This window comes from Ambystoma mexicanum, chromosome 10, assembly GCF_040938575.1.
Source record: "Ambystoma mexicanum isolate Mex_15411 chromosome 10, UKY_AmexF1_1, whole genome shotgun sequence".
Classification (NCBI taxonomy): Eukaryota; Metazoa; Chordata; class Amphibia; order Caudata; family Ambystomatidae; genus Ambystoma; species Ambystoma mexicanum.
In genome coordinates, this window is record NC_090932.1 from 61,312,006 (window position 1) to 61,340,004 (window position 27,999).

The following is a 27,999-nucleotide window of genomic DNA, read 5'->3' on the forward strand; positions in this document are numbered from 1 at the left end:
AATACCAAATATATAAAACATTTAACTATTGTTTATATTAATTTTTCATTTGAAATAGGTTTAAGAGGATTTAATGATCATATTGATCATTTTTACGGATTAAGTAAAAACTGAAAATATATTTTAGTATTTAGATATTTCTAATGAAGGCATACAACATTTTAACCAAATTATTTCTGAATGAAAAACATAAACAATATGGTTATACATAGTTACACTTTTGGTTTTGTGAAACAATGGATGTGAAGCTGATATTTTCTTCTATTGAAACTGCTGAAATGAGGAAAACTGTGTGACCTCTCTCAATAGGAATAAAGCTCTGTTTCTACTGGTATAATGTTTAAAAATGTTTACTTTTCAATGACCTCATCATCCGATACTGTAAAGACTTTATAGAATGACATATAGTTCACAATTCCATTCTTGTCCAAATATGCTTTAAGTGTATTATTATGCAGCTAATAAAGTTGTAAATTCTCTCTTTTACAGTGTCTTCAACCGCAACAGAGACAGGTTCTCCATCAACCTTTACTGATACCAGCATACCATCGACCTCCAGTACAGAAACCTCAGCAACTGGTATGTTTTGGTTTTGCTTCTGACAGAAGCATACCTTTATGAACTTACTATTTTTTTTAAAATGTCATGTAAGGATGTTCCCTTTTATCAACAATGCAAAATATGATAGATCAAAAATTTTGCAATGCCTTTTCCGTATTTGCCTAATATAAGTGATCATTGGAATGCTAAAAATATCAGAGTTTCAAGCCTGATGCTAAACATATTTTGTAATATTGGCAAATACACACCTAATGTATTGTCCGTTAAGTTTGAAACACTCCTTCGATGAATTGCGGCATATTGCTCAATCCCTAGAAGTGCAAATTGTCATTCTGGCACCATCAAGCGATGACATCAGTATTTCATGAAACAGAGCAAAATATATGAATATTCTGATGAATTCCTTTCTATATGTATTTATTTCCTATTGCCTTGTATTTATATATCTATAATTGGTCCTGGGGGAGTGAGATATCAACTCCCCAAATGGCGTGACCTCTCACAATTGTTTATTTTGACTGTGGCAGTGTGAGACCACTGCAGGTTCAGAAATCAATGATTTAATGGATTTTCCAAAATATAAAACAATGTATTTAGATTACAAATATTTTTGAGGATGCTTTAATGTTGTTTAGTTTATTAAATTCATATTTCAAAAGTATAAATTTAGCAATCGGAAATATTTTTACCTCTGCCATCTAGGGCCACAAACGATCCTGCAGACAAGCATGTAATTAGTTGAAAGATGAATGTACAGATTTTTAGTTCTTCATATTTTATCATATACATTTCTTAACCAGTCTCTTATAATATCAAATATATACAATGTTTAACTATTGTTTATATTAATTTTTCATTTGAAATAGGTTTAAGAGGATTTAATTATGATATTTATCATTTTTACGGATTAAGTAAAAACTGAAAATATATTTTAGTATTTAGATATTTCTAATGAAGGCATACAACATTTTAACCAAATTATTTCTGAATGAAAAAACATAAACAATATGGTTATACATAGTTACGCTTTTGGTTTTGTGAAACAATGGATGTGAAGCTGATATTTTCTTCTATTGAAACCGTTGAAATGTGGAGAACCTTTTGACCTCTCTCAATAAGAATAAATCTCTGTTTCTACTGGTATAATTTTTAAAAATGTGTACTTTTCAATGACCTCATCATCCAATACTGTACAGACTTTATAGAATGACATATAGTTCACAATTCTACTCTTGACCAAATATGCTTTAAATTCTCTTTTTTATGCAGCTATTTAAGTTGTAAAATCTCTCTTTTACAGTGTCTTCAACTGCAACAGAGACAGCTTCTCCGTCAACATTTACTGATACCAGCATACCATCGACCTCCAGCACAGAAACCTCAGCAACTGGTATGTTTTGGTTTTGCTTCTGACAGAAGCATACTTTTATGAAGTTACTATTTTTAAATAAGGGTCATATAAGGATGTTGCCTTTTATCGACAATGCAAAATATGACAGATCAAGAATTTTGCGATGCCTTTTCCATATTAGCCTTATTTAAGTGATCAGTGGACTGCTAAAAATAATAGAGTTCAAGCCTGATGCTAAACAAATTTTGAAATATTGGCAAATACACACATCATTTATTGTCCATTAAGTTTGAAACACTACTTCTATGATTTAAGGCATATTGTTCAATCCCTAGAAGTGCAAATTGTCATTCTGGCACCATCAAGCGATGAAATCAGTATTTCATTAAACAGAGTACAAAATATGAATATTTTGATGAATTCCTTTCTATATGTATTTATTTCCTATTGCCTTGCATTTATATATGTATAATTGGTCCTGGGGGAGTGAGATATCAACTGCCCAAATCGCATGACCTCTCACAATTGTTTATTTTGACTGTGGCAGTGTGAGACCACTGCAGGTTCAGAAATCAATGATTTAATGGATTTTCCAAAATATAAAACAATTTTTTTAGATTACAAATATGTTTGAGGATGCTTTAATGTTGTTTAGTTAATTAAATTCATATTTCAAAAGTATAAATTTAGCAATCGGAAATATTTTGACCTCTGCCATCTAGGGCCACAAACGATTCTGCAGTCAAGTATGTAATTAGTTGAAAGATGAATGTACAGATTTTTAGTTCTTCATATTTTATCATATACATTTCATACCCAGTCTCTTATAATACCAAATATATAAAACATGTAACTATTGTTTATATTAATTTTTCATTTAAAATAGGTTTAAAAGGATTTAATGATCATATTGATCATTTTTACGGATTAAGTAAAAACTGAAAATATATTTTAGTATTTAGATATTTCTAATGAAGGCATACAACATTTTAACCAAATTATTTCTGAATGAAAAACATAAACAATATGGTTATACGTAGTTACACTTTTGGTTTTGTGAAACAATGGATGTGAAGCTGATATTTTCTTCTATTGAAACTGCTGAAATGAGGAATACCTTGTGACCTCTCTCAATAAGAATAAAGCTCTGTTTCTACTGGTATAATGTTTAAAAATGTGTACTTTTCAATGACCTCATCATCCGATACTGTAAAGACTTTATAGAATGACATATAGTTCACAATTCCATTCTTGTCCAAATATGCTTTAAGTGTATTATTATGCAGCTAATAAAGTTGTAAATTCTCTCTTTTACAGTGTCTTCAACCGCAACAGAGACAGCTTCTCCATCAACCTTTACTGATACTAGCATACCATCGACCTCCAGTACAGAAACCTCAGCAACTGGTATGTTTTGGTTTTGCTTCTGACAGAAGCATACCTTTATGAACTTACTATTTTTTTAAAAATGTCATGTAAGGATGTTCCCTTTTATCAACAATGCAAAATATGATAGATCAAAAATTTTGCAATGCCTTTTCCGTATTTGCCTAATATAAGTGATCATTGGAATGCTAAAAATATCAGAGTTTCAAGCCTGATGCTAAACATATTTTGTAATATTGGCAAATACACACCTAATTTATTGTCCGTTAAGTTTGAAACACTCCTTCTATGATTTGAGGCATATTGCTCAATCCCTAGAAGTGCAAATTGTCATTCTGGCACCATCAAGCGATGACATCAGTATTTCATTAAACAGAGCACAATATATGAATATTCTGATGAATTCCTTTCTATATGTATTTATTTCCTATTGCCTTGTATTTATATATCTATAATTGGTCCTGGGGGAGTGAGATATCAACTCCCCAAATGGCGTGACCTCTCACAATTGTTTATTTTGACTGTGGCAGTGTGAGACCACTGCAGGTTCAGAAATCAATGATTTAATGGATTTTCCAAAATATAAAACAATTTATTTAGATTACAAATATTTTTGAGGATGCTTTAATGTTGTTTAGTTTATTAAATTCATATTTTAAAAGTATAAATTTAGCAATCAGAAATGTTTTGACCTCTGCCATCTAAGGCCACAAACGATCCTGCAGACAAGCATGTAATTAGTTGAAAGATGAATGTACAGATTTTTAGTTCTTCATATTTTATCATATACATTTCTTAACCAGTCTCTTATAATATCAAATATATACAATGTTTAACTATTGTTTATATTAATTTTTCATTTGAAATAGGTTTAAGAGGATTTAATTATGATATTTATCATTTTTACGGATTAAGTAAAAACTGAAAATATATTTTAGTATTTAGATATTTCTAATGAAGGCATACAACATTTTAACCAAATTATTTCTGAATGAAAAAACATAAACAATATGGTTATACATAGTTATACTTTTGGTTTTGTGAAACAATGGATGTGAATCTGATGTTTTCTTCTATTGAAACCGCTGTAATGAGGAGAACCTTGTGACCTCTCTCAATAAGAATAAAGCTCTGTTTCTACTTGTATAATGTTTAAAAATGTGTACTTTTCAATGACCTCATCATCCAATACTGTACAGACTTTATAGAATGACATATATTTCACAATTCCATTCTTGACCAAATATGCTTTAAGTTGTCTTTTTATGCAGCTAATAACGTTTTACATTCTCTCTTTTACAGTGTCTTCAACCGCAACAGAGACAGCTTCTCCATCAACCTTTACTGATACCAGCATACCATCGACCTCCAGTACAGAAACCTCAGCAACTGGTATGTTTTGGTTTTGCTTCTGATAGAAGCATACCTTTATGAACTTACCATTTATTTTAAAATGTCATGTAAGGATGTTGCCTTTTATCGACAATGCAAAATATGATAGATCAAGAATTATGTGATGCCTTTTCCGTACTAGCCTAATATAAGTGATCAATGGAATGCTAAAAATAATAGACTTCAAGCCTGATGCTAAACATATTTTGTAATATTGGCAAATACACACATAATTTATTGTCCATTAAGTTTGAAATAGTCCTTCTATGATTTAAGGCATATTGTTCAATCCCTAGAAGTGCAAATTGTCATTCTGGCACCATCAAGCGATGACATCAGTATTTCATTAAACAGAGCACAATATATGAATATTTTGATGAATTCCTTTCTATATGTATTTATTTCCCTTTGCCTTGTATTTATATATCTATAATTGGTCCTGGGGGAGTGAGATATCACCTCCCCAAATGGCGTGACCTTTCACAATTGTTTATTTTGACTGTGGCAGTGTGAGACCACTGCAGGTTCAGAAATCAATGATTTAATGGATTTTCCAAAACATAAAACAATTTTTTTAGATTACAAATATGTTTGAGGATGCTTTAATGTTGTTTAGTTTATTAAATTCATATTTTAAAAGTATAAATTTAGCAATCGGAAATATTTTGACCTCTGCCATCTAGGGCCACAAACGTTCCTGCAGTCAAGTATGTAATTAGTTGAACGATGAATGTACAGATTTTTAGTTCTTCATATTTTATCATATACATTTCTTACCCAGTCTCTTATAATACCAAATATATAAATGTTTAACTATTGTTTATATTAATTTTTCATTTGAAATAGGTTTAAGAGGATTTAATGATCATATTTATCATTTTTACAGATTAAGTAAAAACTAAAAATATATTTTAGTATTTAGATATTTCTAATGAAGGCATACACCATTTTAACCAAATTATTGCTGAATGAAAAAACATAAACAACATGGTTATACATATTTACACTTTTGGTTTTGTGAAACAGTGGATGTGAAGCTGATATTTTCTTCTATTGAAACCGTTGAAATGAGGAGAACCTTGTGACCTCTCTCAATAAGAATAAAGCTCTGTTTCTACTGGTATAATGTTTAAAAATGTGTACTTTTCAATTACCTCATCATCCAATACTGTACAGACTTTATAGAATGACATATAGTTCACAATTCCATTCTTGACCAAATATGCTTTAAGTTGTCTTTTTATGCAGGCAATAAAGTTGTACATTCTCTCTTTTACAGTGTCTTCAACCGCAACAGAGACAGCTTCTCCATCAACCTTTACTGATACCAGCATACCATCGACCTCCAGTACAGAAACCTCAGCAACTGGTATGTTTTGGTTTTGCTTCTGACAGAAGCATACCTTTATGAACTTACCATTTATTTTAAAATGTCATGTAAGGATGTTCCCTTTTATCAACAATGCAAAATATGATAGATCAAAAATTTTGCAATGCCTTTTCCGTATTTGCCTAATATAAGTGATCATTGGAATGCTAAAAATATCAGAGTTTCAAGCCTGATGATAAACATATTTTGTAATATTGGCAAATACACACCTAATTTATTGTCTGTTAAGTTTGAAACACTCCTTCTATGAATTGAGGCATATTGCTCAATCCCTAGAAGTGCAAATTGTCATTCTGGCACCATCAAGCGATGACATCAGTATTTCATTAAACAGAGCACAATATATGAATATTCTGATGAATTCCTTTCTATATGTATTTATTTCCTATTGCCTTGTATTTATATATCTATAATTGGTCCTGGGGGAGTGAGATATCAACTCCCCAAATGGCGTGACCTCTCACAATTGTTTATTTTGACTGTGGCAGTGTGAGACCATTGCAGGTTCAGAAATCAATGATTTAATGGATTTTCCAAAATATAAAACAATTTATTTAGATTACAAATATTTTTGAGGATGCTTTAATGTTGTTTAGTTTATTAAATTCATATTTTAAAAGTATAAATTTAGCAATCAGAAATATTTTGACCTCTGCCATCTAAGGCCACAAACGATCCTGCAGACAAGCATGTAATTAGTTGAAAGATGAATGTACAGATTTTTAGTTCTTCATATTTTATCATATACATTTCTTAACCAGTCTCTTATAATATCAAATATATACAATGTTTAACTATTGTTTATATTAATTTTTCATTTGAAATAGGTTTAAGAGGATTTAATTATGATATTTATCATTTTTACGGATTAAGTAAAAACTGAAAATATATTTTAGTATTTAGATATTTCTAATGAAGGCATACAACATTTTAACCAAATTATTTCTGAATGAAAAAACATAAACAATATGGTTATACATAGTTATACTTTTGGTTTTGTGAAACAATGGATGTGAATCTGATGTTTTCTTCTATTGAAACCGCTGTAATGAGGAGAACCTTGTGACCTCTCTCAATAAGAATAAAGCTCTGTTTCTACTTGTATAATGTTTAAAAATGTGTACTTTTCAATGACCTCATCATCCAATACTGTACAGACTTTATAGAATGACATATATTTCACAATTCCATTCTTGACCAAATATGCTTTAAGTTGTCTTTTTATGCAGCTAATAACGTTTTACATTCTCTCTTTTACAGTGTCTTCAACCGCAACAGAGACAGCTTCTCCATCAACCTTTACTGATACCAGCATACCATCGACCTCCAGTACAGAAACCTCAGCAACTGGTATGTTTTGGTTTTGCTTCTGATAGAAGCATACCTTTATGAACTTACCATTTATTTTAAAATGTCATGTAAGGATGTTGCCTTTTATCGACAATGCAAAATATGATAGATCAAGAATTATGTGATGCCTTTTCCGTACTAGCCTAATATAAGTGATCAATGGAATGCTAAAAATAATAGACTTCAAGCCTGATGCTAAACATATTTTGTAATATTGGCAAATACACACATAATTTATTGTCCATTAAGTTTGAAATAGTCCTTCTATGATTTAAGGCATATTGTTCAATCCCTAGAAGTGCAAATTGTCATTCTGGCACCATCAAGCGATGACATCAGTATTTCATTAAACAGAGCACAATATATGAATATTTTGATGAATTCCTTTCTATATGTATTTATTTCCCTTTGCCTTGTATTTATATATCTATAATTGGTCCTGGGGGAGTGAGATATCACCTCCCCAAATGGCGTGACCTTTCACAATTGTTTATTTTGACTGTGGCAGTGTGAGACCACTGGAGGTTCAGAAATCAATGATTTAATGGATTTTCCAAAACATAAAACAATTTTTTTAGATTACAAATATGTTTGAGGATGCTTTAATGTTGTTTAGTTTATTAAATTCATATTTCAAAAGTATAAATTTAGCAATCGGAAATATTTTGACATCTGCCATCTAGGGCCACAAACGTTCCTGCAGTCAAGTATGTAATTAGTTGAACGATGAATGTACAGATTTTTAGTTCTTCATATTTTATCATATACATTTCTTACCCAGTCTCTTATAATACCAAATATATAAAATGTTTAACTATTGTTTATATTAATTTTTCATTTGAAATAGGTTTAAGAGGATTTAATGATCATATTTATCATTTTTACAGATTAAGTAAAAACTAAAAATATATTTTAGTATTTAGATATTTCTAATGAAGGCATACACCATTTTAACCAAATTATTGCTGAATGAAAAAACATAAACAACATGGTTATACATATTTACACTTTTGGTTTTGTGAAACAGTGGATGTGAAGCTGATATTTTCTTCTATTGAAACCGTTGAAATGAGGAGAACCTTGTGACCTCTCTCAATAAGAATAAAGCTCTGTTTCTACTGGTATAATGTTTAAAAATGTGTACTTTTCAATTACCTCATCATCCAATACTGTACAGACTTTATAGAATGACATATAGTTCACAATTCCATTCTTGACCAAATATGCTTTAAGTTGTCTTTTTATGCAGGCAATAAAGTTGTACATTCTCTCTTTTACAGTGTCTTCAACCGCAACAGAGACAGCTTCTCCATCAACCTTTACTGATACCAGCATACCATCGACCTCCAGTACAGAAACCTCAGCAACTGGTATGTTTTGGTTTTGCTTCTGACAGAAGCATACCTTTATGAACTTACCATTTATTTTAAAATGTCATGTAAGGATGTTGCCTTTTATCGACAATGCAAAATATGATAGATCAAGAATTATGTGATGCCTTTTCCGTACTAGCCTAATATAAGTGATCAATGGAATGCTAAAAATAATAGACTTCAAGCCTGATGCTAAACATATTTTGTAATATTGGCAAATACACACATAATTTATTGTCCATTAAGTTTGAAATCGTCCTTCTATGATTTAAGGCATATTGTTCAATCCCTAGAAGTGCAAATTGTCATTCTGGCACCATCAAGCGATGACATCAGTATTTCATTAAACAGAGCACAATATATGAATATTCTGATGAATTCCTTTCTATATGTATTTATTTCCTATTGCCTTGTATTTATATATCTATAATTGGTCCTGGGGGAGTGAGATATCAACTCCCCAAATGGCGTGACCTCTCACAATTGTTTATTTTGACTGTGGCAGTGTGAGACCATTGCAGGTTCAGAAATCAATGATTTAATGGATTTTCCAAAATATAAAACAATTTATTTAGATTACAAATATTTTTGAGGATGCTTTAATGTTGTTTAGTTTATTAAATTCATATTTTAAAAGTATAAATTTAGCAATCAGAAATATTTTGACCTCTGCCATCTAAGGCCACAAACGATCCTGCAGACAAGCATGTAATTAGTTGAAAGATGAATGTACATATTTTTAGTTCTTCATATTTTATCATATGCATTTCTTAACCAGTCTCTTATAATATCAAATATATACAATGTTTAACTATTGTTTATATTAATTTTTCATTTGAAATAGGTTTAAGAGGATTTAATTATGATATTTATCATTTTTACGGATTAAGTAAAAACTGAAAATATATTTTAGTATTTAGATATTTCTAATGAAGGCATACAACATTTTAACCAAATTATTTCTGAATGAAAAAACATAAACAATATGGTTATACATAGTTATACTTTTGGTTTTGTGAAACAATGGATGTGAATCTGATGTTTTCTTCTATTGAAACCGCTGTAATGAGGAGAACCTTGTGACCTCTCTCAATAAGAATAAAGCTCTGTTTCTACTTGTATAATGTTTAAAAATGTGTACTTTTCAATGACCTCATCATCCAATACTGTACAGACTTTATAGAATGACATATATTTCACAATTCCATTCTTGACCAAATATGCTTTAAGTTGTCTTTTTATGCAGCTAATAACGTTTTACATTCTCTCTTTTACAGTGTCTTCAACCGCAACAGAGACAGCTTCTCCATCAACCTTTACTGATACCAGCATACCATCGACCTCCAGTACAGAAACCTCAGCAACTGGTATGTTTTGGTTTTGCTTCTGATAGAAGCATACCTTTATGAACTTACCATTTATTTTAAAATGTCATGTAAGGATGTTGCCTTTTATCGACAATGCAAAATATGATAGATCAAGAATTATGTGATGCCTTTTCCGTACTAGCCTAATATAAGTGATCAATGGAATGCTAAAAATAATAGACTTCAAGCCTGATGCTAAACATATTTTGTAATATTGGCAAATACACACATAATTTATTGTCCATTAAGTTTGAAATAGTCCTTCTATGATTTAAGGCATATTGTTCAATCCCTAGAAGTGCAAATTGTCATTCTGGCACCATCAAGCGATGACATCAGTATTTCATTAAACAGAGCACAATATATGAATATTTTGATGAATTCCTTTCTATATGTATTTATTTCCCTTTGCCTTGTATTTATATATCTATAATTGGTCCTGGGGGAGTGAGATATCACCTCCCCAAATGGCGTGACCTTTCACAATTGTTTATTTTGACTGTGGCAGTGTGAGACCACTGCAGGTTCAGAAATCAATGATTTAATGGATTTTCCAAAACATAAAACAATTTTTTTAGATTACAAATATGTTTGAGGATGCTTTAATGTTGTTTAGTTTATTAAATTCATATTTCAAAAGTATAAATTTAGCAATCGGAAATATTTTGACATCTGCCATCTAGGGCCACAAACGTTCCTGCAGTCAAGTATGTAATTAGTTGAACGATGAATGTACAGATTTTTAGTTCTTCATATTTTATCATATACATTTCTTACCCAGTCTCTTATAATACCAAATATATAAAATGTTTAACTATTGTTTATATTAATTTTTCATTTGAAATAGGTTTAAGAGGATTTAATGATCATATTTATCATTTTTACAGATTAAGTAAAAACTAAAAATATATTTTAGTATTTAGATATTTCTAATGAAGGCATACACCATTTTAACCAAATTATTGCTGAATGAAAAAACATAAACAACATGGTTATACATATTTACACTTTTGGTTTTGTGAAACAGTGGATGTGAAGCTGATATTTTCTTCTATTGAAACCGTTGAAATGAGGAGAACCTTGTGACCTCTCTCAATAAGAATAAAGCTCTGTTTCTACTGGTATAATGTTTAAAAATGTGTACTTTTCAATTACCTCATCATCCAATACTGTACAGACTTTATAGAATGACATATAGTTCACAATTCCATTCTTGACCAAATATGCTTTAAGTTGTCTTTTTATGCAGGCAATAAAGTTGTACATTCTCTCTTTTACAGTGTCTTCAACCGCAACAGAGACAGCTTCTCCATCAACCTTTACTGATACCAGCATACCATCGACCTCCAGTACAGAAACCTCAGCAACTGGTATGTTTTGGTTTTGCTTCTGACAGAAGCATACCTTTATGAACTTACCATTTATTTTAAAATGTCATGTAAGGAGGTTGCCTTTTATCGACAATGCAAAATATGATAGATCAAGAATTATGTGATGCCTTTTCCGTACTAGCCTAATATAAGTGATCAATGGAATGCTAAAAATAATAGACTTCAAGCCTGATGCTAAACATATTTTGTAATATTGGCAAATACACTCATAATTTATTGTCCATTAAGTTTGAAATAGTCCTTCTATGATTTAAGGCATATTGTTCAATCCCTAGAAGTGCAAATTGTCATTCTGGCACCATCAAGCGATGACATCAGTATTTCATTAAACAGAGCACAATATATGAATATTTTGATGAATTCCTTTCTATATGTATTTATTTCCCTTTGCCTTGTATTTATATATCTATAATTGGTCCTGGGGGAGTGAGATATCACCTCCCCAAATGGCGTGACCTTTCACAATTGTTTATTTTGACTGTGGCAGTGTGAGACCACTGCAGGTTCAGAAATCAATGATTTAATGGATTTTCCAAAACATAAAACAATTTTTTTAGATTACAAATATGTTTGAGGATGCTTTAATGTTGTTTAGTTTATTAAATTCATATTTCAAAAGTATAAATTTAGCAATCGGAAATATTTTGACCTCTGCCATCTAGGGCCACAAACGTTCCTGCAGTCAAGTATGTAATTAGTTGAACGATGAATGTACAGATTTTTAGTTCTTCATATTTTATCATATACATTTCTTACCCAGTCTCTTATAATACCAAATATATAAAATGTTTAACTATTGTTTATATTAATTTTTCATTTGAAATAGGTTTAAGAGGATTTAATGATCATATTTATCATTTTTACAGATTAAGTAAAAACTAAAAATATATTTTAGTATTTAGATATTTCTAATGAAGGCATACACCATTTTAACCAAATTATTGCTGAATGAAAAAACATAAACAACATGGTTATACATATTTACACTTTTGGTTTTGTGAAACAGTGGATGTGAAGCTGATATTTTCTTCTATTGAAACCGTTGAAATGAGGAGAACCTTGTGACCTCTCTCAATAAGAATAAAGCTCTGTTTCTACTGGTATAATGTTTAAAAATGTGTACTTTTCAATTACCTCATCATCCAATACTGTACAGACTTTATAGAATGACATATAGTTCACAATTCCATTCTTGACCAAATATGCTTTAAGTTGTCTTTTTATGCAGGCAATAAAGTTGTACATTCTCTCTTTTACAGTGTCTTCAACCGCAACAGAGACAGCTGCTCCATCAACCTTTACTGATACCAGCATACCATCGACCTCCAGTACAGAAACCTCAGCAACTGGTATGTTTTGGTTTTGCTTCTGACAGAAGCATACCTTTATGAACTTACCATTTATTTTAAAATGTCATGTAAGGATGTTGCCTTTTATCGACAATGCAAAATATGATAGATCAAGAATTATGTGATGCCTTTTCCGTACTAGCCTAATATAAGTGATCAATGGAATGCTAAAAATAATAGACTTCAAGCCTGATGCTAAACATATTTTGTAATATTGGCAAATACACACATAATTTATTGTCCATTAAGTTTGAAATCGTCCTTCTATGATTTAAGGCATATTGTTCAATCCCTAGAAGTGCAAATTGTCATTCTGGCACCATCAAGCGATGACATCAGTATTTCATTAAACAGAGCACAATATATGAATATTCTGATGAATTCCTTTCTATATGTATTTATTTCCTATTGCCTTGTATTTATATATCTATAATTGGTCCTGGGGGAGTGAGATATCAACTCCCCAAATGGCGTGACCTCTCACAATTGTTTATTTTGACTGTGGCAGTGTGAGACCATTGCAGGTTCAGAAATCAATGATTTAATGGATTTTCCAAAATATAAAACAATTTATTTAGATTACAAATATTTTTGAGGATGCTTTAATGTTGTTTAGTTTATTAAATTCATATTTTAAAAGTATAAATTTAGCAATCAGAAATATTTTGACCTCTGCCATCTAAGGCCACAAACGATCCTGCAGACAAGCATGTAATTAGTTGAAAGATGAATGTACATATTTTTAGTTCTTCATATTTTATCATATGCATTTCTTAACCAGTCTCTTATAATATCAAATATATACAATGTTTAACTATTGTTTATATTAATTTTTCATTTGAAATAGGTTTAAGAGGATTTAATTATGATATTTATCATTTTTACGGATTAAGTAAAAACTGAAAATATATTTTAGTATTTAGATATTTCTAATGAAGGCATACAACATTTTAACCAAATTATTTCTGAATGAAAAAACATAAACAATATGGTTATACATAGTTATACTTTTGGTTTTGTGAAACAATGGATGTGAATCTGATGTTTTCTTCTATTGAAACCGCTGTAATGAGGAGAACCTTGTGACCTCTCTCAATAAGAATAAAGCTCTGTTTCTACTTGTATAATGTTTAAAAATGTGTACTTTTCAATGACCTCATCATCCAATACTGTACAGACTTTATAGAATGACATATATTTCACAATTCCATTCTTGACCAAATATGCTTTAAGTTGTCTTTTTATGCAGCTAATAACGTTTTACATTCTCTCTTTTACAGTGTCTTCAACCGCAACAGAGACAGCTTCTCCATCAACCTTTACTGATACCAGCATACCATCGACCTCCAGTACAGAAACCTCAGCAACTGGTATGTTTTGGTTTTGCTTCTGATAGAAGCATACCTTTATGAACTTACCATTTATTTTAAAATGTCATGTAAGGATGTTGCCTTTTATCGACAATGCAAAATATGATAGATCAAGAATTATGTGATGCCTTTTCCGTACTAGCCTAATATAAGTGATCAATGGAATGCTAAAAATAATAGACTTCAAGCCTGATGCTAAACATATTTTGTAATATTGGCAAATACACACATAATTTATTGTCCATTAAGTTTGAAATAGTCCTTCTATGATTTAAGGCATATTGTTCAATCCCTAGAAGTGCAAATTGTCATTCTGGCACCATCAAGCGATGACATCAGTATTTCATTAAACAGAGCACAATATATGAATATTTTGATGAATTCCTTTCTATATGTATTTATTTCCCTTTGCCTTGTATTTATATATCTATAATTGGTCCTGGGGGAGTGAGATATCACCTCCCCAAATGGCGTGACCTTTCACAATTGTTTATTTTGACTGTGGCAGTGTGAGACCACTGCAGGTTCAGAAATCAATGATTTAATGGATTTTCCAAAACATAAAACAATTTTTTTAGATTACAAATATGTTTGAGGATGCTTTAATGTTGTTTAGTTTATTAAATTCATATTTCAAAAGTATAAATTTAGCAATCGGAAATATTTTGACATCTGCCATCTAGGGCCACAAACGTTCCTGCAGTCAAGTATGTAATTAGTTGAACGATGAATGTACAGATTTTTAGTTCTTCATATTTTATCATATACATTTCTTACCCAGTCTCTTATAATACCAAATATATAAAATGTTTAACTATTGTTTATATTAATTTTTCATTTAAAATAGGTTTAAGAGGATTTAATGATCATATTTATCATTTTTACAGATTAAGTAAAAACTAAAAATATATTTTAGTATTTAGATATTTCTAATGAAGGCATACACCATTTTAACCAAATTATTGCTGAATGAAAAAACATAAACAACATGGTTATACATATTTACACTTTTGGTTTTGTGAAACAGTGGATGTGAAGCTGATATTTTCTTCTATTGAAACCGTTGAAATGAGGAGAACCTTGTGACCTCTCTCAATAAGAATAAAGCTCTGTTTCTACTGGTATAATGTTTAAAAATGTGTACTTTTCAATTACCTCATCATCCAATACTGTACAGACTTTATAGAATGACATATAGTTCACAATTCCATTCTTGACCAAATATGCTTTAAGTTGTCTTTTTATGCAGGCAATAAAGTTGTACATTCTCTCTTTTACAGTGTCTTCAACCGCAACAGAGACAGCTTCTCCATCAACCTTTACTGATACCAGCATACCATCGACCTCCAGTACAGAAACCTCAGCAACTGGTATGTTTTGGTTTTGCTTCTGACAGAAGCATACCTTTATGAACTTACCATTTATTTTAAAATGTCATGTAAGGAGGTTGCCTTTTATCGACAATGCAAAATATGATAGATCAAGAATTATGTGATGCCTTTTCCGTACTAGCCTAATATAAGTGATCAATGGAATGCTAAAAATAATAGACTTCAAGCCTGATGCTAAACATATTTTGTAATATTGGCAAATACACTCATAATTTATTGTCCATTAAGTTTGAAATAGTCCTTCTATGATTTAAGGCATATTGTTCAATCCCTAGAAGTGCAAATTGTCATTCTGGCACCATCAAGCGATGACATCAGTATTTCATTAAACAGAGCACAATATATGAATATTTTGATGAATTCCTTTCTATATGTATTTATTTCCCTTTGCCTTGTATTTATATATCTATAATTGGTCCTGGGGGAGTGAGATATCACCTCCCCAAATGGCGTGACCTTTCACAATTGTTTATTTTGACTGTGGCAGTGTGAGACCACTGCAGGTTCAGAAATCAATGATTTAATGGATTTTCCAAAACATAAAACAATTTTTTTAGATTACAAATATGTTTGAGGATGCTTTAATGTTGTTTAGTTTATTAAATTCATATTTCAAAAGTATAAATTTAGCAATCGGAAATATTTTGACCTCTGCCATCTAGGGCCACAAACGTTCCTGCAGTCAAGTATGTAATTAGTTGAACGATGAATGTACAGATTTTTAGTTCTTCATATTTTATCATATACATTTCTTACCCAGTCTCTTATAATACCAAATATATAAAATGTTTAACTATTGTTTATATTAATTTTTCATTTGAAATAGGTTTAAGAGGATTTAATGATCATATTTATCATTTTTACAGATTAAGTAAAAACTAAAAATATATTTTAGTATTTAGATATTTCTAATGAAGGCATACACCATTTTAACCAAATTATTGCTGAATGAAAAAACATAAACAACATGGTTATACATATTTACACTTTTGGTTTTGTGAAACAGTGGATGTGAAGCTGATATTTTCTTCTATTGAAACCGTTGAAATTAGGAGAACCTTGTGACCTCTCTCAATAAGAATAAAGCTCTGTTTCTACTGGTATAATGTTTAAAAATGTGTACTTTTCAATTACCTCATCATCCAATACTGTACAGACTTTATAGAATGACATATAGTTCACAATTCCATTCTTGACCAAATATTCTTTAAGTTGTCTTTTTATGCAGCTAATAAAGTTGTACATTCTCTCTTTTACAGTGTCTTCAACTGCAACAGAGACAGCTTCTCCATCAACCTTTACTGATACCAGCATACCATCGACCTCCAGTACAGAAACCTCAGCAACTGGTATGTTTTGGTTTTGCTTCTGACAGAAGCATACCTTTACGAACTTACCATTTATTTTAAAATGTCATGTAAGGATGTTGCCTTTTATCGACAATGCAAAATATGATAGATCAAGAATTATGTGATGCCTTTTCCGTACTAGCCTAATATAAGTGATCAATGGAATGCTAAAAATAATAGACTTCAAGCCTGATGCTAAACATATTTTGTAATATTGGCAAATACACACATAATTTACTGTCCATTAAGTTTGAAACACTCCTTCTATGATTTAAGGCATATTGTTCAATCCCTAGAAGTGCAAATTGTCAATCTGGCACCATCAAGCGATGACATCAGTATTTCATTAAACAGAGCACAATATATGAATATTTTGATGAATTCCTTTCTATATGTATTTATTTCCCTTTGCCTTGTATTTATATATCTATAATTGGTCCTGGGGGAGTGAGATATCAACTCCCCAAGTGGCGTGACCTCTCACAATTGTTTATTTTGACTGTGGCAGTGTGAGACCACTGCAGGTTCAGAAATCAATGATTTAATGGATTTTCCAAAATATAAAACAATTTTTTTAGATTACAAAAATGTTTGAGGATGCTTTAAGGTTGTTTAGTTTATTAAATTCATATTTCAAAAGTATAAATTTAGCAATCGAAAATATTTTGACCTCTGCCATCTAGGGCCACAAACGATCCTGCAGTCAAGTATGTAATTAGTTGAAAGATGAATGTACAGATTTTTAGTTCTTCATATTTTATCATATACATTTCTTACCCAGTCTCTTATAATACCAAATATATAAAATGTTTAACTATTGTTTATATTAATTTTTCATTTGAAATAGGTTTAAGAGGATTTAATTATCATATTTATCATTTTTATGGATTAAGTAAAAACTGAAAATATATTTTAGTATTTAGATATTTCTAATGAAGGCATACAACATTTTAACCAAATTATTTCTGAATGAAAAAACATAAACAATATGGTTATACATAGTTACACTTTTGGTTTTGTGAAACAATGGATGTGAAGCTGATATTTTCTTCTATTGAAACGGTTGAAATGAGGAGAACCTTGTGACCTCTCTTAATAAGAATAAAGCTTTGTTTCTTCTGGTATAATGTTTAAAAATGTGTACTTTTCAATGACCTCATCATCCAATACTGTACAGACTTTATAGAATGACATATAGTTCACAATTCCATTCTTGACCAAATATGCTTTAAGTTGTCTTTTTATGCAGCTAATAAAGTTGTACATTCTCTCTTTTACAGTGTCTTCAACCGCAACAGAGACAGCTTCTCCATCAACCTTTACTGATACCAGCATACCATCGACCTCCAGTACAGAAACCTCAGCAACTGGTATGTTTTGGTTTTGCTTCTGACAGAAGCATACCTTTATGAACTTACAATTCTTTTTTAAATGTCATGTAAGGATGTTGCCTTTCATCGACAATGCAAAATATGATAGATCAAGAATTTTGCGATGCCTTTTCCGTATTAGCCTTATATAAGTGATCAATGGAATGCTAAAAATAATAGAGTTCAAGCCTGATGCTAAACATATTTTGTAATATTGGCAAATCCACACATAATTTATTGTCCATTAAGTTTGAAACACTCCTATGAATTAAGGCATATTGTTCAATCCCTAGAAGTGCAAATTGTCATTCTGGCACCGTCAAGCGATGACATCAGTATTTCATTAAACAGAGCACAGTATATGAATATTTTGTTGAATTCCTTTCTATATGTATTTATTTCCCTTTGCCTTGTATTTATATATCTATAATTGGTCAAGCGAGAGTGAGATATCAACTCCCCAAATGGCGTGACCTCTAGCAATTGTTTATTTTGACTGTGGCAGTGTGCGACCACTGCCGGTTTGTAATCAATGATTTAATGGATTTTCCAAAATATAAAACAATTTGTTTAGATTACAAATATATTTGAGGATGCTTTAATGTTGTTTAATTTATTAAATTCATATTTCAAAAGTATACATTTAGCAATCGGATATATTTTGACCTCTGCCTTCTAGGGCCAAAGACGATTCTGCAGTCAAATATGTAAATATCTGAAAGATGAATGTACAGATTTTTAGTTCTTCATATTTTATCATATACATTTCTTACCCAGTCTCTTATAATACCAAATATATAAAAAGTTTAACTATTGTTTATATTAATTTTTCATTTGAAATAGGTTTAAGAGGATTTAATGATCATATTTATCATTTTTACGGATTAAGTAAAAACTGAAAATATATTTTAGTATTTAGATATTTCTAATGAAGGCATACACCATTTTAACCAAATTATTTCTGAATGAAAAAACATAAACAATATGGTTCTACATAGTTATACTTTTGGTTTTGTGAAACAAAGGACGCGAAGCTGATATTTTCTTCTATTGAAACCGCTGAAATGAGAAAAACCTTGTGACATCTCTCAATAAGAATAAAGCTCTGGTTCTACTGGTATAATGTTTAAAAATGTGTATTTTTCAATGACCTCATCATCCAATACTGTACAGACTTTATAGAATGACATATAGTTCACAATTCCATTCTTGACCAAATATGCTTTAAGTTGTCTTTTTATGCAGCTAATAAAGTTATACATTCTCTCTTTTACAGTGTCTTCAACTGCAACAGAGACAGCTTCTCCATCAACCTTTACTGATACCAGCATACCATCGACCTCCAGTACAGAAACCTCAGCAACTGGTATGTTTTGGTTTTGCTTCTGACAGAAGCATACCTTTATGAACTTACAATTCTTTTTTAAATGTCATGTAAGGATGTTGCCTTTTATCGACAATGCAAAATATGATAGATCAAGAATTTTGCGATGCCTTTTCCGTATTAGCCTTATATAAGTGATCAATGGAATGCTAAAAATAATAGAGTTCAAGCCTGATGCTAAACATATTTTGTAATATTGGCAAATACACACATAATTTACTGTCCATTAAGTTTGAAACACTACTTCTATGATTTAAGGCATATTGTTCAATCCCTAGAAGTGCAAATTGTCATTCTGGCACCATCAAGCGATGACATCAGTATTTCATTAAACAGAGCACAATATATGAATATTTTGATGAATTCCTTTCTATATGTATTTATTTCCCTTTGCCTTGTATTTATATATCTATAATTGGTCCTGGGGGAGTGAGATATCAACTCCCCAAATGGCATGACCTCTCACAATTATTTATTTTGACTGTGGCAGTGTGAGAACACTGCAGGTTCAGAAATCAATGATTTAATGGATTTTACAAAATATAAAACAATGTTTTTAGATTACAAATATGTTTGAGGATGCTTTAATGTTGTTTAGTTTATTAAATTCATATTTTAAAAGTATAAATTTAGTAATCGGAGATATTTTGACCTCTGCCATCTATGGCCACAAACGATCCTGCAGTCAAGTATGTAATTAGTTGAAAGATGAATGTACAGATTTTTAGTTCTTCATATTTTATCATATACATTTCTTACCCAGTCTCTTATAATACCAAATATATAAAATGTTTAACTATTGTTTATATTAATTTTTCATTTGAAATAGGTTTAAGAGGATTTAATGATCATATTTATCATTTTTACGGATTAAGTAAAAACTGAAAATATATTTTAGTATTTAGATATTTCTAATGAAGTCATACACCATTTTAACCAAATTATTTCTGAATGAAAAAACATAAACAATATGGTTATACATAGTTACACTTTTGGTTTTGTGAAACAATGGATGTGAAGCTGATAATTTCTTCTATTGAAACCGTTGAAATGAGGAGAACCTTGTGACCTCTCTCAATAAGAATAAAGCTCTGTTTCTACTGGTATAATGTTTAAAAATGTGTACTTTTCAATTACCTCATCATCCAATACTGTACAGACTTTATAGAATGACATATAGTTCACAATTCCATTCTTGACCAAATATGCTTTAAGTTGTCTTTTTATGCAGCTAATAAAGTTGTACATTCTCTCTTTTACAGTGTCTTCAACCGCAACAGAGACAGCTTCTCCATCAACCTTTACTGATACCAGCATACCATCGACCTCCAGTACAGAAACCTCAGCAACTGGTATGTTTTGGTTTTGCTTCTGACAGAAGCATACCTTTATGAACTTACAATTTTTTTTTAAATGTCATGTAAGGATGTTGCCTTTTATCGACAATGCAAAATATGATAGATCAAGAATTTTGCGATGCCTTTTCCGTATTAGCCTAATATAAGTGATCAATGGAATGTAAAAATAATAGAGTTCAAGCCTGATGCTAAACATATTTTGTAATATTGGCAAATACACACATAATTTATTGTCCATTAAGTTTGAAACACTCCTTCTATGATTTAAGGCATATTGTTGAATCCCTAGAAGTGGAAATTGTCATTCTGGCACCATCAAGCGATGACATCAGTATTTCATTAAACAGAGCACAATATATGAATATTTTGATGAATTCCTTTCTATATGTATTTATTTCCCTTTGCCTTGTATTTATATATCTATAATTGGTCCTGGGGGAGTGAGATATCACCTCCCCAAATGGCGTGACCTTTCACAATTGTTTATTTTGACTGTGGCAGTGTGAGACCACTGCAGGTTCAGAAATCAATGATTTAATGGATTTTCCAAAACATAAAACAGTTTTTTAGATTACAAATATGTTTGAGGATGCTTTAATGTTGTTTAGTTTATTAAATTCATATTTTAAAAGTATAAATTTAGTAATCGGAAATATTTTGACCTCTGCCATCTAGGGCCACAAACGATCCTGCAGTCAAGTATGTAATTAGTTGAAAGATGAATGTACAGATTTTTAGTTCTTCATATTTTATCATATACATTTCTTACCCAGTCTCTTATAATACCAAATATATAAAATGTTTAACTATTGTTTATATTAATTTTTCATTTGAAATAGGTTTAAGAGGATTTAATGATCATATTTAACATTTTTACGGATTAAGTAAAAACTGAAAATATATTTTAGTATTTAGATATTTCTAATGAAGGCATACACCATTTTAACCAAATTATTGCTGAATGAATAAACATAAACAACATGGTTATGCATAGTTACACTTTTGGTTTTGTGAAACAATGGACGCGAAGCTGATATTTTCTTCTATTGAAACCGCTGAAATGAGAAAAACCTTGTGACATCTCTCAATAAGAATAAAGCTCTGGTTCTACTGGTATAATGTTTAAAAATGTGTACTTTTCAATGACCTCATCATCCAATACTGTACAGACTTTATAGAATGACATATAGTTCACAATTCCATTCTTGACCAAATATGCTTTAAGTTGTCTTTTCATGCAGCTAATAAAGTTGTACATTCTCTCTTTTACAGTGTCTTCAACTGCAACAGAGACAGCTTCTCCATCAACCTTTACTGATACCAGCATACCATCGACCTCCAGTACAGAAACCTCATCAACTGGTATGTTTTGGTTTTGCTTCTGACAGAAGCATACCTTTATGAACTTACAATTCTTTTTTAAATGTCATGTAAGGATGTTGCCTTTTATCGACAATGCAAAATATGATAGATCAAGAATTTTGCGATGCCTTTTCCGTATTAGCCTAATATAAGTGATCAATGGAATGCTAAAAATAATAGACTTCAAGCCTGATGCTAAACATATTTTGTAATATTGGCAAATACACACATAATTTACTGTCCATTAAGTTTGAAACACTCCTTCTATGATTTAAGGCATATTGTTCAATCCCTAGAAGTGCAAATTGTCAATCTGGCACCATCAAGCGATGACATCAGTATTTCATTAAACAGAGCACAATATATGAATATTTTGATGAATTCCTTTCTATATGTATTTATTTCCCTTTGCCTTGTATTTATATATCTATAATTGGTCCTGGGGGAGTGAGATATCAACTCCCCAAGTGGCGTGACCTCTCACAATTGTTTATTTTGACTGTGGCAGTGTGAGACCACTGCAGGTTCAGAAATCAATGATTTAATGGATTTTCCAAAATATAAAACAATTTTTTTAGATTACAAAAATGTTTGAGGATGCTTTAAGGTTGTTTAGTTTATTAAATTCATATTTCAAAAGTATAAATTTAGCAATCGAAAATATTTTGACCTCTGCCATCTAGGGCCACAAACGATCCTGCAGTCAAGTATGTAATTAGTTGAAAGATGAATGTACAGATTTTTAGTTCTTCATATTTTATCATATACATTTCTTACCCAGTCTCTTATAATACCAAATATATAAAATGTTTAACTATTGTTTATATTAATTTTTCATTTGAAATAGGTTTAAGAGGATTTAATGATCATATTTATCATTTTTATGGATTAAGTAAAAACTGAAAATATATTTTAGTATTTAGATATTTCTAATGAAGGCATACAACATTTTAACCAAATTATTTCTGAATGAAAAAACATAAACTATATGGTTATACATAGTTACACTTTTGGTTTTGTGAAACAATGGATGTGAAGCTGATATTTTCTTCTATTGAAACGGTTGAAATGAGGAGAACCTTGTGACCTCTCTTAATAAGAATAAAGCTTTGTTTCTTCTGGTATAATGTTTAAAAATGTGTACTTTTCAATGACCTCATCATCCAATACTGTACAGACTTTATAGAATGACATATAGTTCACAATTCCATTCTTGACCAAATATGCTTTAAGTTGTCTTTTTATGCAGCTAATAAAGTTGTACATTCTCTCTTTTACAGTGTCTTCAACCGCAACAGAGACAGCTTCTCCATCAACCTTTACTGATACCAGCATACCATCGACCTCCAGTACAGAAACCTCAGCAACTGGTATGTTTTGGTTTTGCTTCTGACAGAAGCATACCTTTATGAACTTACAATTCTTTTTTAAATGTCATGTAAGGATGTTGCCTTTCATCGACAATGCAAAATATGATAGATCAAGAATTTTGCGATGCCTTTTCCGTATTAGCCTTATATAAGTGATCAATGGAATGCTAAAAATAAGAGTTCAAGCCTGATGCTAAACATATTTTGTAATATTGGCAAATCCACACATAATTTATTGTCCATTAAGTTTGAAACACTCCTATGAATTAAGGCATATTGTTCAATCCCTAGAAGTGCAAATTGTCATTCTGGCACCGTCAAGCGATGACATCAGTATTTCATTAAACAGAGCACAGTATATGAATATTTTGTTGAATTCCTTTCTATATGTATTTATTTCCCTTTGCCTTGTATTTATATATCTATAATTGGTCAAGCGAGAGTGAGATATCAACTCCCCAAATGGCGTGACCTCTAGCAATTGTTTATTTTGACTGTGGCAGTGTGCGACCACTGCCGGTTTGTAATCAATGATTTAATGGATTTTCCAAAATATAAAACAATTTATTTAGATTACAAATATATTTGAGGATGCTTTAATGTTGTTTAATTTATTAAATTCATATTTCAAAAGTATACATTTAGCAATCGGATATATTTTGACCTCTGCCTTCTAGGGCCAAAGACGATTCTGCAGTCAAATATGTAAATATCTGAAAGATGAATGTACAGATTTTTAGTTCTTCATATTTTATCATATACATTTCTTACCCAGTCTCTTATAATACCAAATATATAAAAAGTTTAACTATTGTTTATATTAATTTTTCATTTGAAATAGGTTTAAGAGGATTTAATGATCATATTTATCATTTTTACGGATTAAGTAAAAACTGAAAATATATTTTAGTATTTAGATATTTCTAATGAAGGCATACACCATTTTAACCAAATTATTTCTGAATGAAAAAACATAAACAATATGGTTCTACATAGTTACACTTTTGGTTTTGTGAAACAAAGGACGCGAAGCTGATATTTTCTTCTATTGAAACCGCTGAAATGAGAAAAACCTTGTGACATCTCTCAATAAGAATAAAGCTCTGGTTCTACTGGTATAATGTTTAAAAATGTGTATTTTTCAATGACCTCATCATCCAATACTGTACAGACTTTATAGAATGACATATAGTTCACAATTCCATTCTTGACCAAATATGCTTTAAGTTGTCTTTTTATGCAGCTAATAAAGTTGTACATTCTCTCTTTTACAGTGTCTTCAACTGCAACAGAGACAGCTTCTCCATCAACCTTTACTGATACCAGCATACCATCGACCTCCAGTACAGAAACCTCAGCAACTGGTATGTTTTGGTTTTGCTTCTGACAGAAGCATACCTTTATGAACTTACAATTCTTTTTTAAATGTCATGTAAGGATGTTGCCTTTTATCGACAATGCAAAATATGATAGATCAAGAATTTTGCGATGCCTTTTCCATATTAGCCTTATATAAGTGATCAATGGAATGCTAAAAATAATAGAGTTCAAGCCTGATGCTAAACATATTTTGTAATATTGGCAAATACACACATAATTTACTGTCCATTAAGTTTGAAACACTACTTCTATGATTTAAGGCATATTGTTCAATCCCTAGAAGTGCAAATTGTCATTCTGGCACCATCAAGCGATGACATCAGTATTTCATTAAACAGAGCACAATATATGAATATTTTGATGAATTCCTTTCTATATGTATTTATTTCCCTTTGCCTTGTATTTATATATCTATAATTGGTCCTGGGGGAGTGAGATATCAACTCCCCAAATGGCATGACCTCTCACAATTATTTATTTTGACTGTGGCAGTGTGAGAACACTGCAGGTTCAGAAATCAATGATTTAATGGATTTTACAAAATATAAAACAATGTTTTTAGATTACAAATATGTTTGAGGATGCTTTAATGTTGTTTAGTTTATTAAATTCATATTTTAAAAGTATAAATTTAGTAATCGGAGATATTTTGACCTCTGCCATCTATGGCCACAAACGATCCTGCAGTCAAGTATGTAATTAGTTGAAAGATGAATGTACAGATTTTTAGTTCTTCATATTTTATCATATACATTTCTTACCCAGTCTCTTATAATACCAAATATATAAAATGTTTAACTATTGTTTATATTAATTTTTCATTTGAAATAGGTTTAAGAGGATTTAATGATCATATTTATCATTTTTACGGATTAAGTAAAAACTAAAAATATATTTTTGTATTTAGATATTTCTAATGAAGGCATACACCATTTTAACCAAATGATTGCTGAATGAAAAAACATAAACAACATGGTTATACATAGTTACACTTTTGGTTTTGTGAAACAGTGGATGTGAAGCTGATATTTTCTTCTATTGAAACTGTTGAAATGAGGAGAACCTTGTGACCTCTCTCAATAAGAATAAAGCTCTGTTTCTACTGGTATAATGTTTAAAAATGTGTACTTTTCAATTACCTCATCATCCAATACTGTACAGACTTTATAGAATGACATATAGTTCACAATTCCATTCTTGACCAAATATGCTTTAAGTTGTCTTTTTATGCAGCCAATAAAGTTGTACATTCTCTCTTTTACAGTGTCTTCAACCGCAACAGAGACAGCTTCTCCATCAACCTTTACTGATACCAGCATACCATCGACCTCCAGTACAGAAACCTCAGCAACTGGTATGTTTTGGTTTTGCTTCTGACAGAAGCATACCTTTATGAACTTACAATTCTTTTTTAAATGTCATGTAAGGATGTTGCCTTTTATCGACAATGCAAAATATGATAGATCAAGAATTTTGCGATGCCTTTTCCGTATTAGCCTAATATAAGTGATCAATGGAATGCTAAAAATAATAGAGTTCAAGCCTGATGCTAAACATATTTTGTAATATTGGCAAATACACACATAATTTACTGTCCATTAAGTTTGAAACACTCCTTCTATGATTTAAGGCATATTGTTCAATCCCTAGAAGTGCAAATTGTCATTCTGGCACCATCAAGCGATGACATCAGTATTTCATTAAACAGAGCACAATATATGAATATTTTGATGAATTCCTTTCTATATGTATTTATTTCCCCTTGCCTTGTATTTATATATCTATAATTGGTCCTTGGGGAGTGAGATATCAACTCCCCAAGTGGCGTGACCTCTCACAATTGTTTATTTTGACTGTGGCAGTGTGAGACCACTGCAGGTTCAGAAATCAATGATTTAATCGATTTTCCAAAATATAAAACAATTTTTTTAGATTACAAAAATGTTTGAGGATGCTTTAAGGTTGTTTAGTTTATTAAATTCATATTTCAAAAGTATAAATTTAGCAATCGAAAATATTTTGACCTCTGCCATCTAGGGCCACAAACGATCCTGCAGTCAAGTATGTAATTAGTTGAAAGATGAATGTACAGATTTTTAGTTCTTCATATTTTATCATATACATTTCTTACCCAGTCTCTTATAATACCAAATATATAAAATGTTTAACTATTGTTTATATTAATTTTTCATTTGAAATAGGTTTAAGAGGATTTAATGATCATATTTATCATTTTTACGGATTAAGTAAAAACTGAAAATATATTTTAGTATTAGATATTTCTAATGAAGGCATACAACATTTTAACCAAATTATTTCTGAATGAAAAAACATAAACAATATGGTTATACATAGTTACACTTTTGGTTTTGTGAAACAATGGATGTGAAGCTGATATTTTCTTCTATTGAAACGGTTGAAATGAGGAGAACCTTGTGACCTCTCTTAATAAGAATAAAGCTTTGTTTCTTCTGGTATAATGTTTAAAAATGTGTACTTTTCAATGACCTCATCATCCAATACTGTACAGACTTTATAGAATGACATATAGTTCACAATTCCATTCTTGACCAAATATGCTTTAAGTTGTCTTTTTATGCAGCTAATAAAGTTGTACATTCTCTCTTTTACAGTGTCTTCAACCGCAACAGAGACAGCTTCTCCATCAACCTTTACTGATACCAGCATACCATTGACATCCAGTACAGAAACCTCAGCAACTGGTATGTTTTGGTTTTGCTTCTGACAGAAGCAT

At 30.6% G+C, this 27,999-nt stretch overlaps 1 protein-coding gene across 1 annotated transcript in view; it reads left to right on the forward strand.

The window, feature by feature from the left end:
• The window catches only part of LOC138492808 (platelet binding protein GspB-like), a 40,716-nt gene that overhangs the window by 5,954 nt on the left and 6,763 nt on the right, over positions 1 to 27,999 (forward strand). The window contains exons 6-26 of the mRNA XM_069620162.1: positions 490 to 579; positions 1,862 to 1,951; positions 3,230 to 3,319; positions 4,601 to 4,690; positions 5,970 to 6,059; positions 7,341 to 7,430; positions 8,711 to 8,800; positions 10,081 to 10,170; positions 11,451 to 11,540; positions 12,821 to 12,910; positions 14,191 to 14,280; positions 15,561 to 15,650; positions 16,931 to 17,020; positions 18,301 to 18,390; positions 19,667 to 19,756; positions 21,037 to 21,126; positions 22,405 to 22,494; positions 23,775 to 23,864; positions 25,139 to 25,228; positions 26,509 to 26,598; positions 27,878 to 27,967. Coding sequence (XP_069476263.1) covers positions 490 to 579; positions 1,862 to 1,951; positions 3,230 to 3,319; positions 4,601 to 4,690; positions 5,970 to 6,059; positions 7,341 to 7,430; positions 8,711 to 8,800; positions 10,081 to 10,170; positions 11,451 to 11,540; positions 12,821 to 12,910; positions 14,191 to 14,280; positions 15,561 to 15,650; positions 16,931 to 17,020; positions 18,301 to 18,390; positions 19,667 to 19,756; positions 21,037 to 21,126; positions 22,405 to 22,494; positions 23,775 to 23,864; positions 25,139 to 25,228; positions 26,509 to 26,598; positions 27,878 to 27,967 — 1,890 coding nt within the window. The remainder of the gene's footprint in view (positions 1 to 489; positions 580 to 1,861; positions 1,952 to 3,229; positions 3,320 to 4,600; positions 4,691 to 5,969; positions 6,060 to 7,340; positions 7,431 to 8,710; positions 8,801 to 10,080; positions 10,171 to 11,450; positions 11,541 to 12,820; positions 12,911 to 14,190; positions 14,281 to 15,560; positions 15,651 to 16,930; positions 17,021 to 18,300; positions 18,391 to 19,666; positions 19,757 to 21,036; positions 21,127 to 22,404; positions 22,495 to 23,774; positions 23,865 to 25,138; positions 25,229 to 26,508; positions 26,599 to 27,877; positions 27,968 to 27,999) is intronic.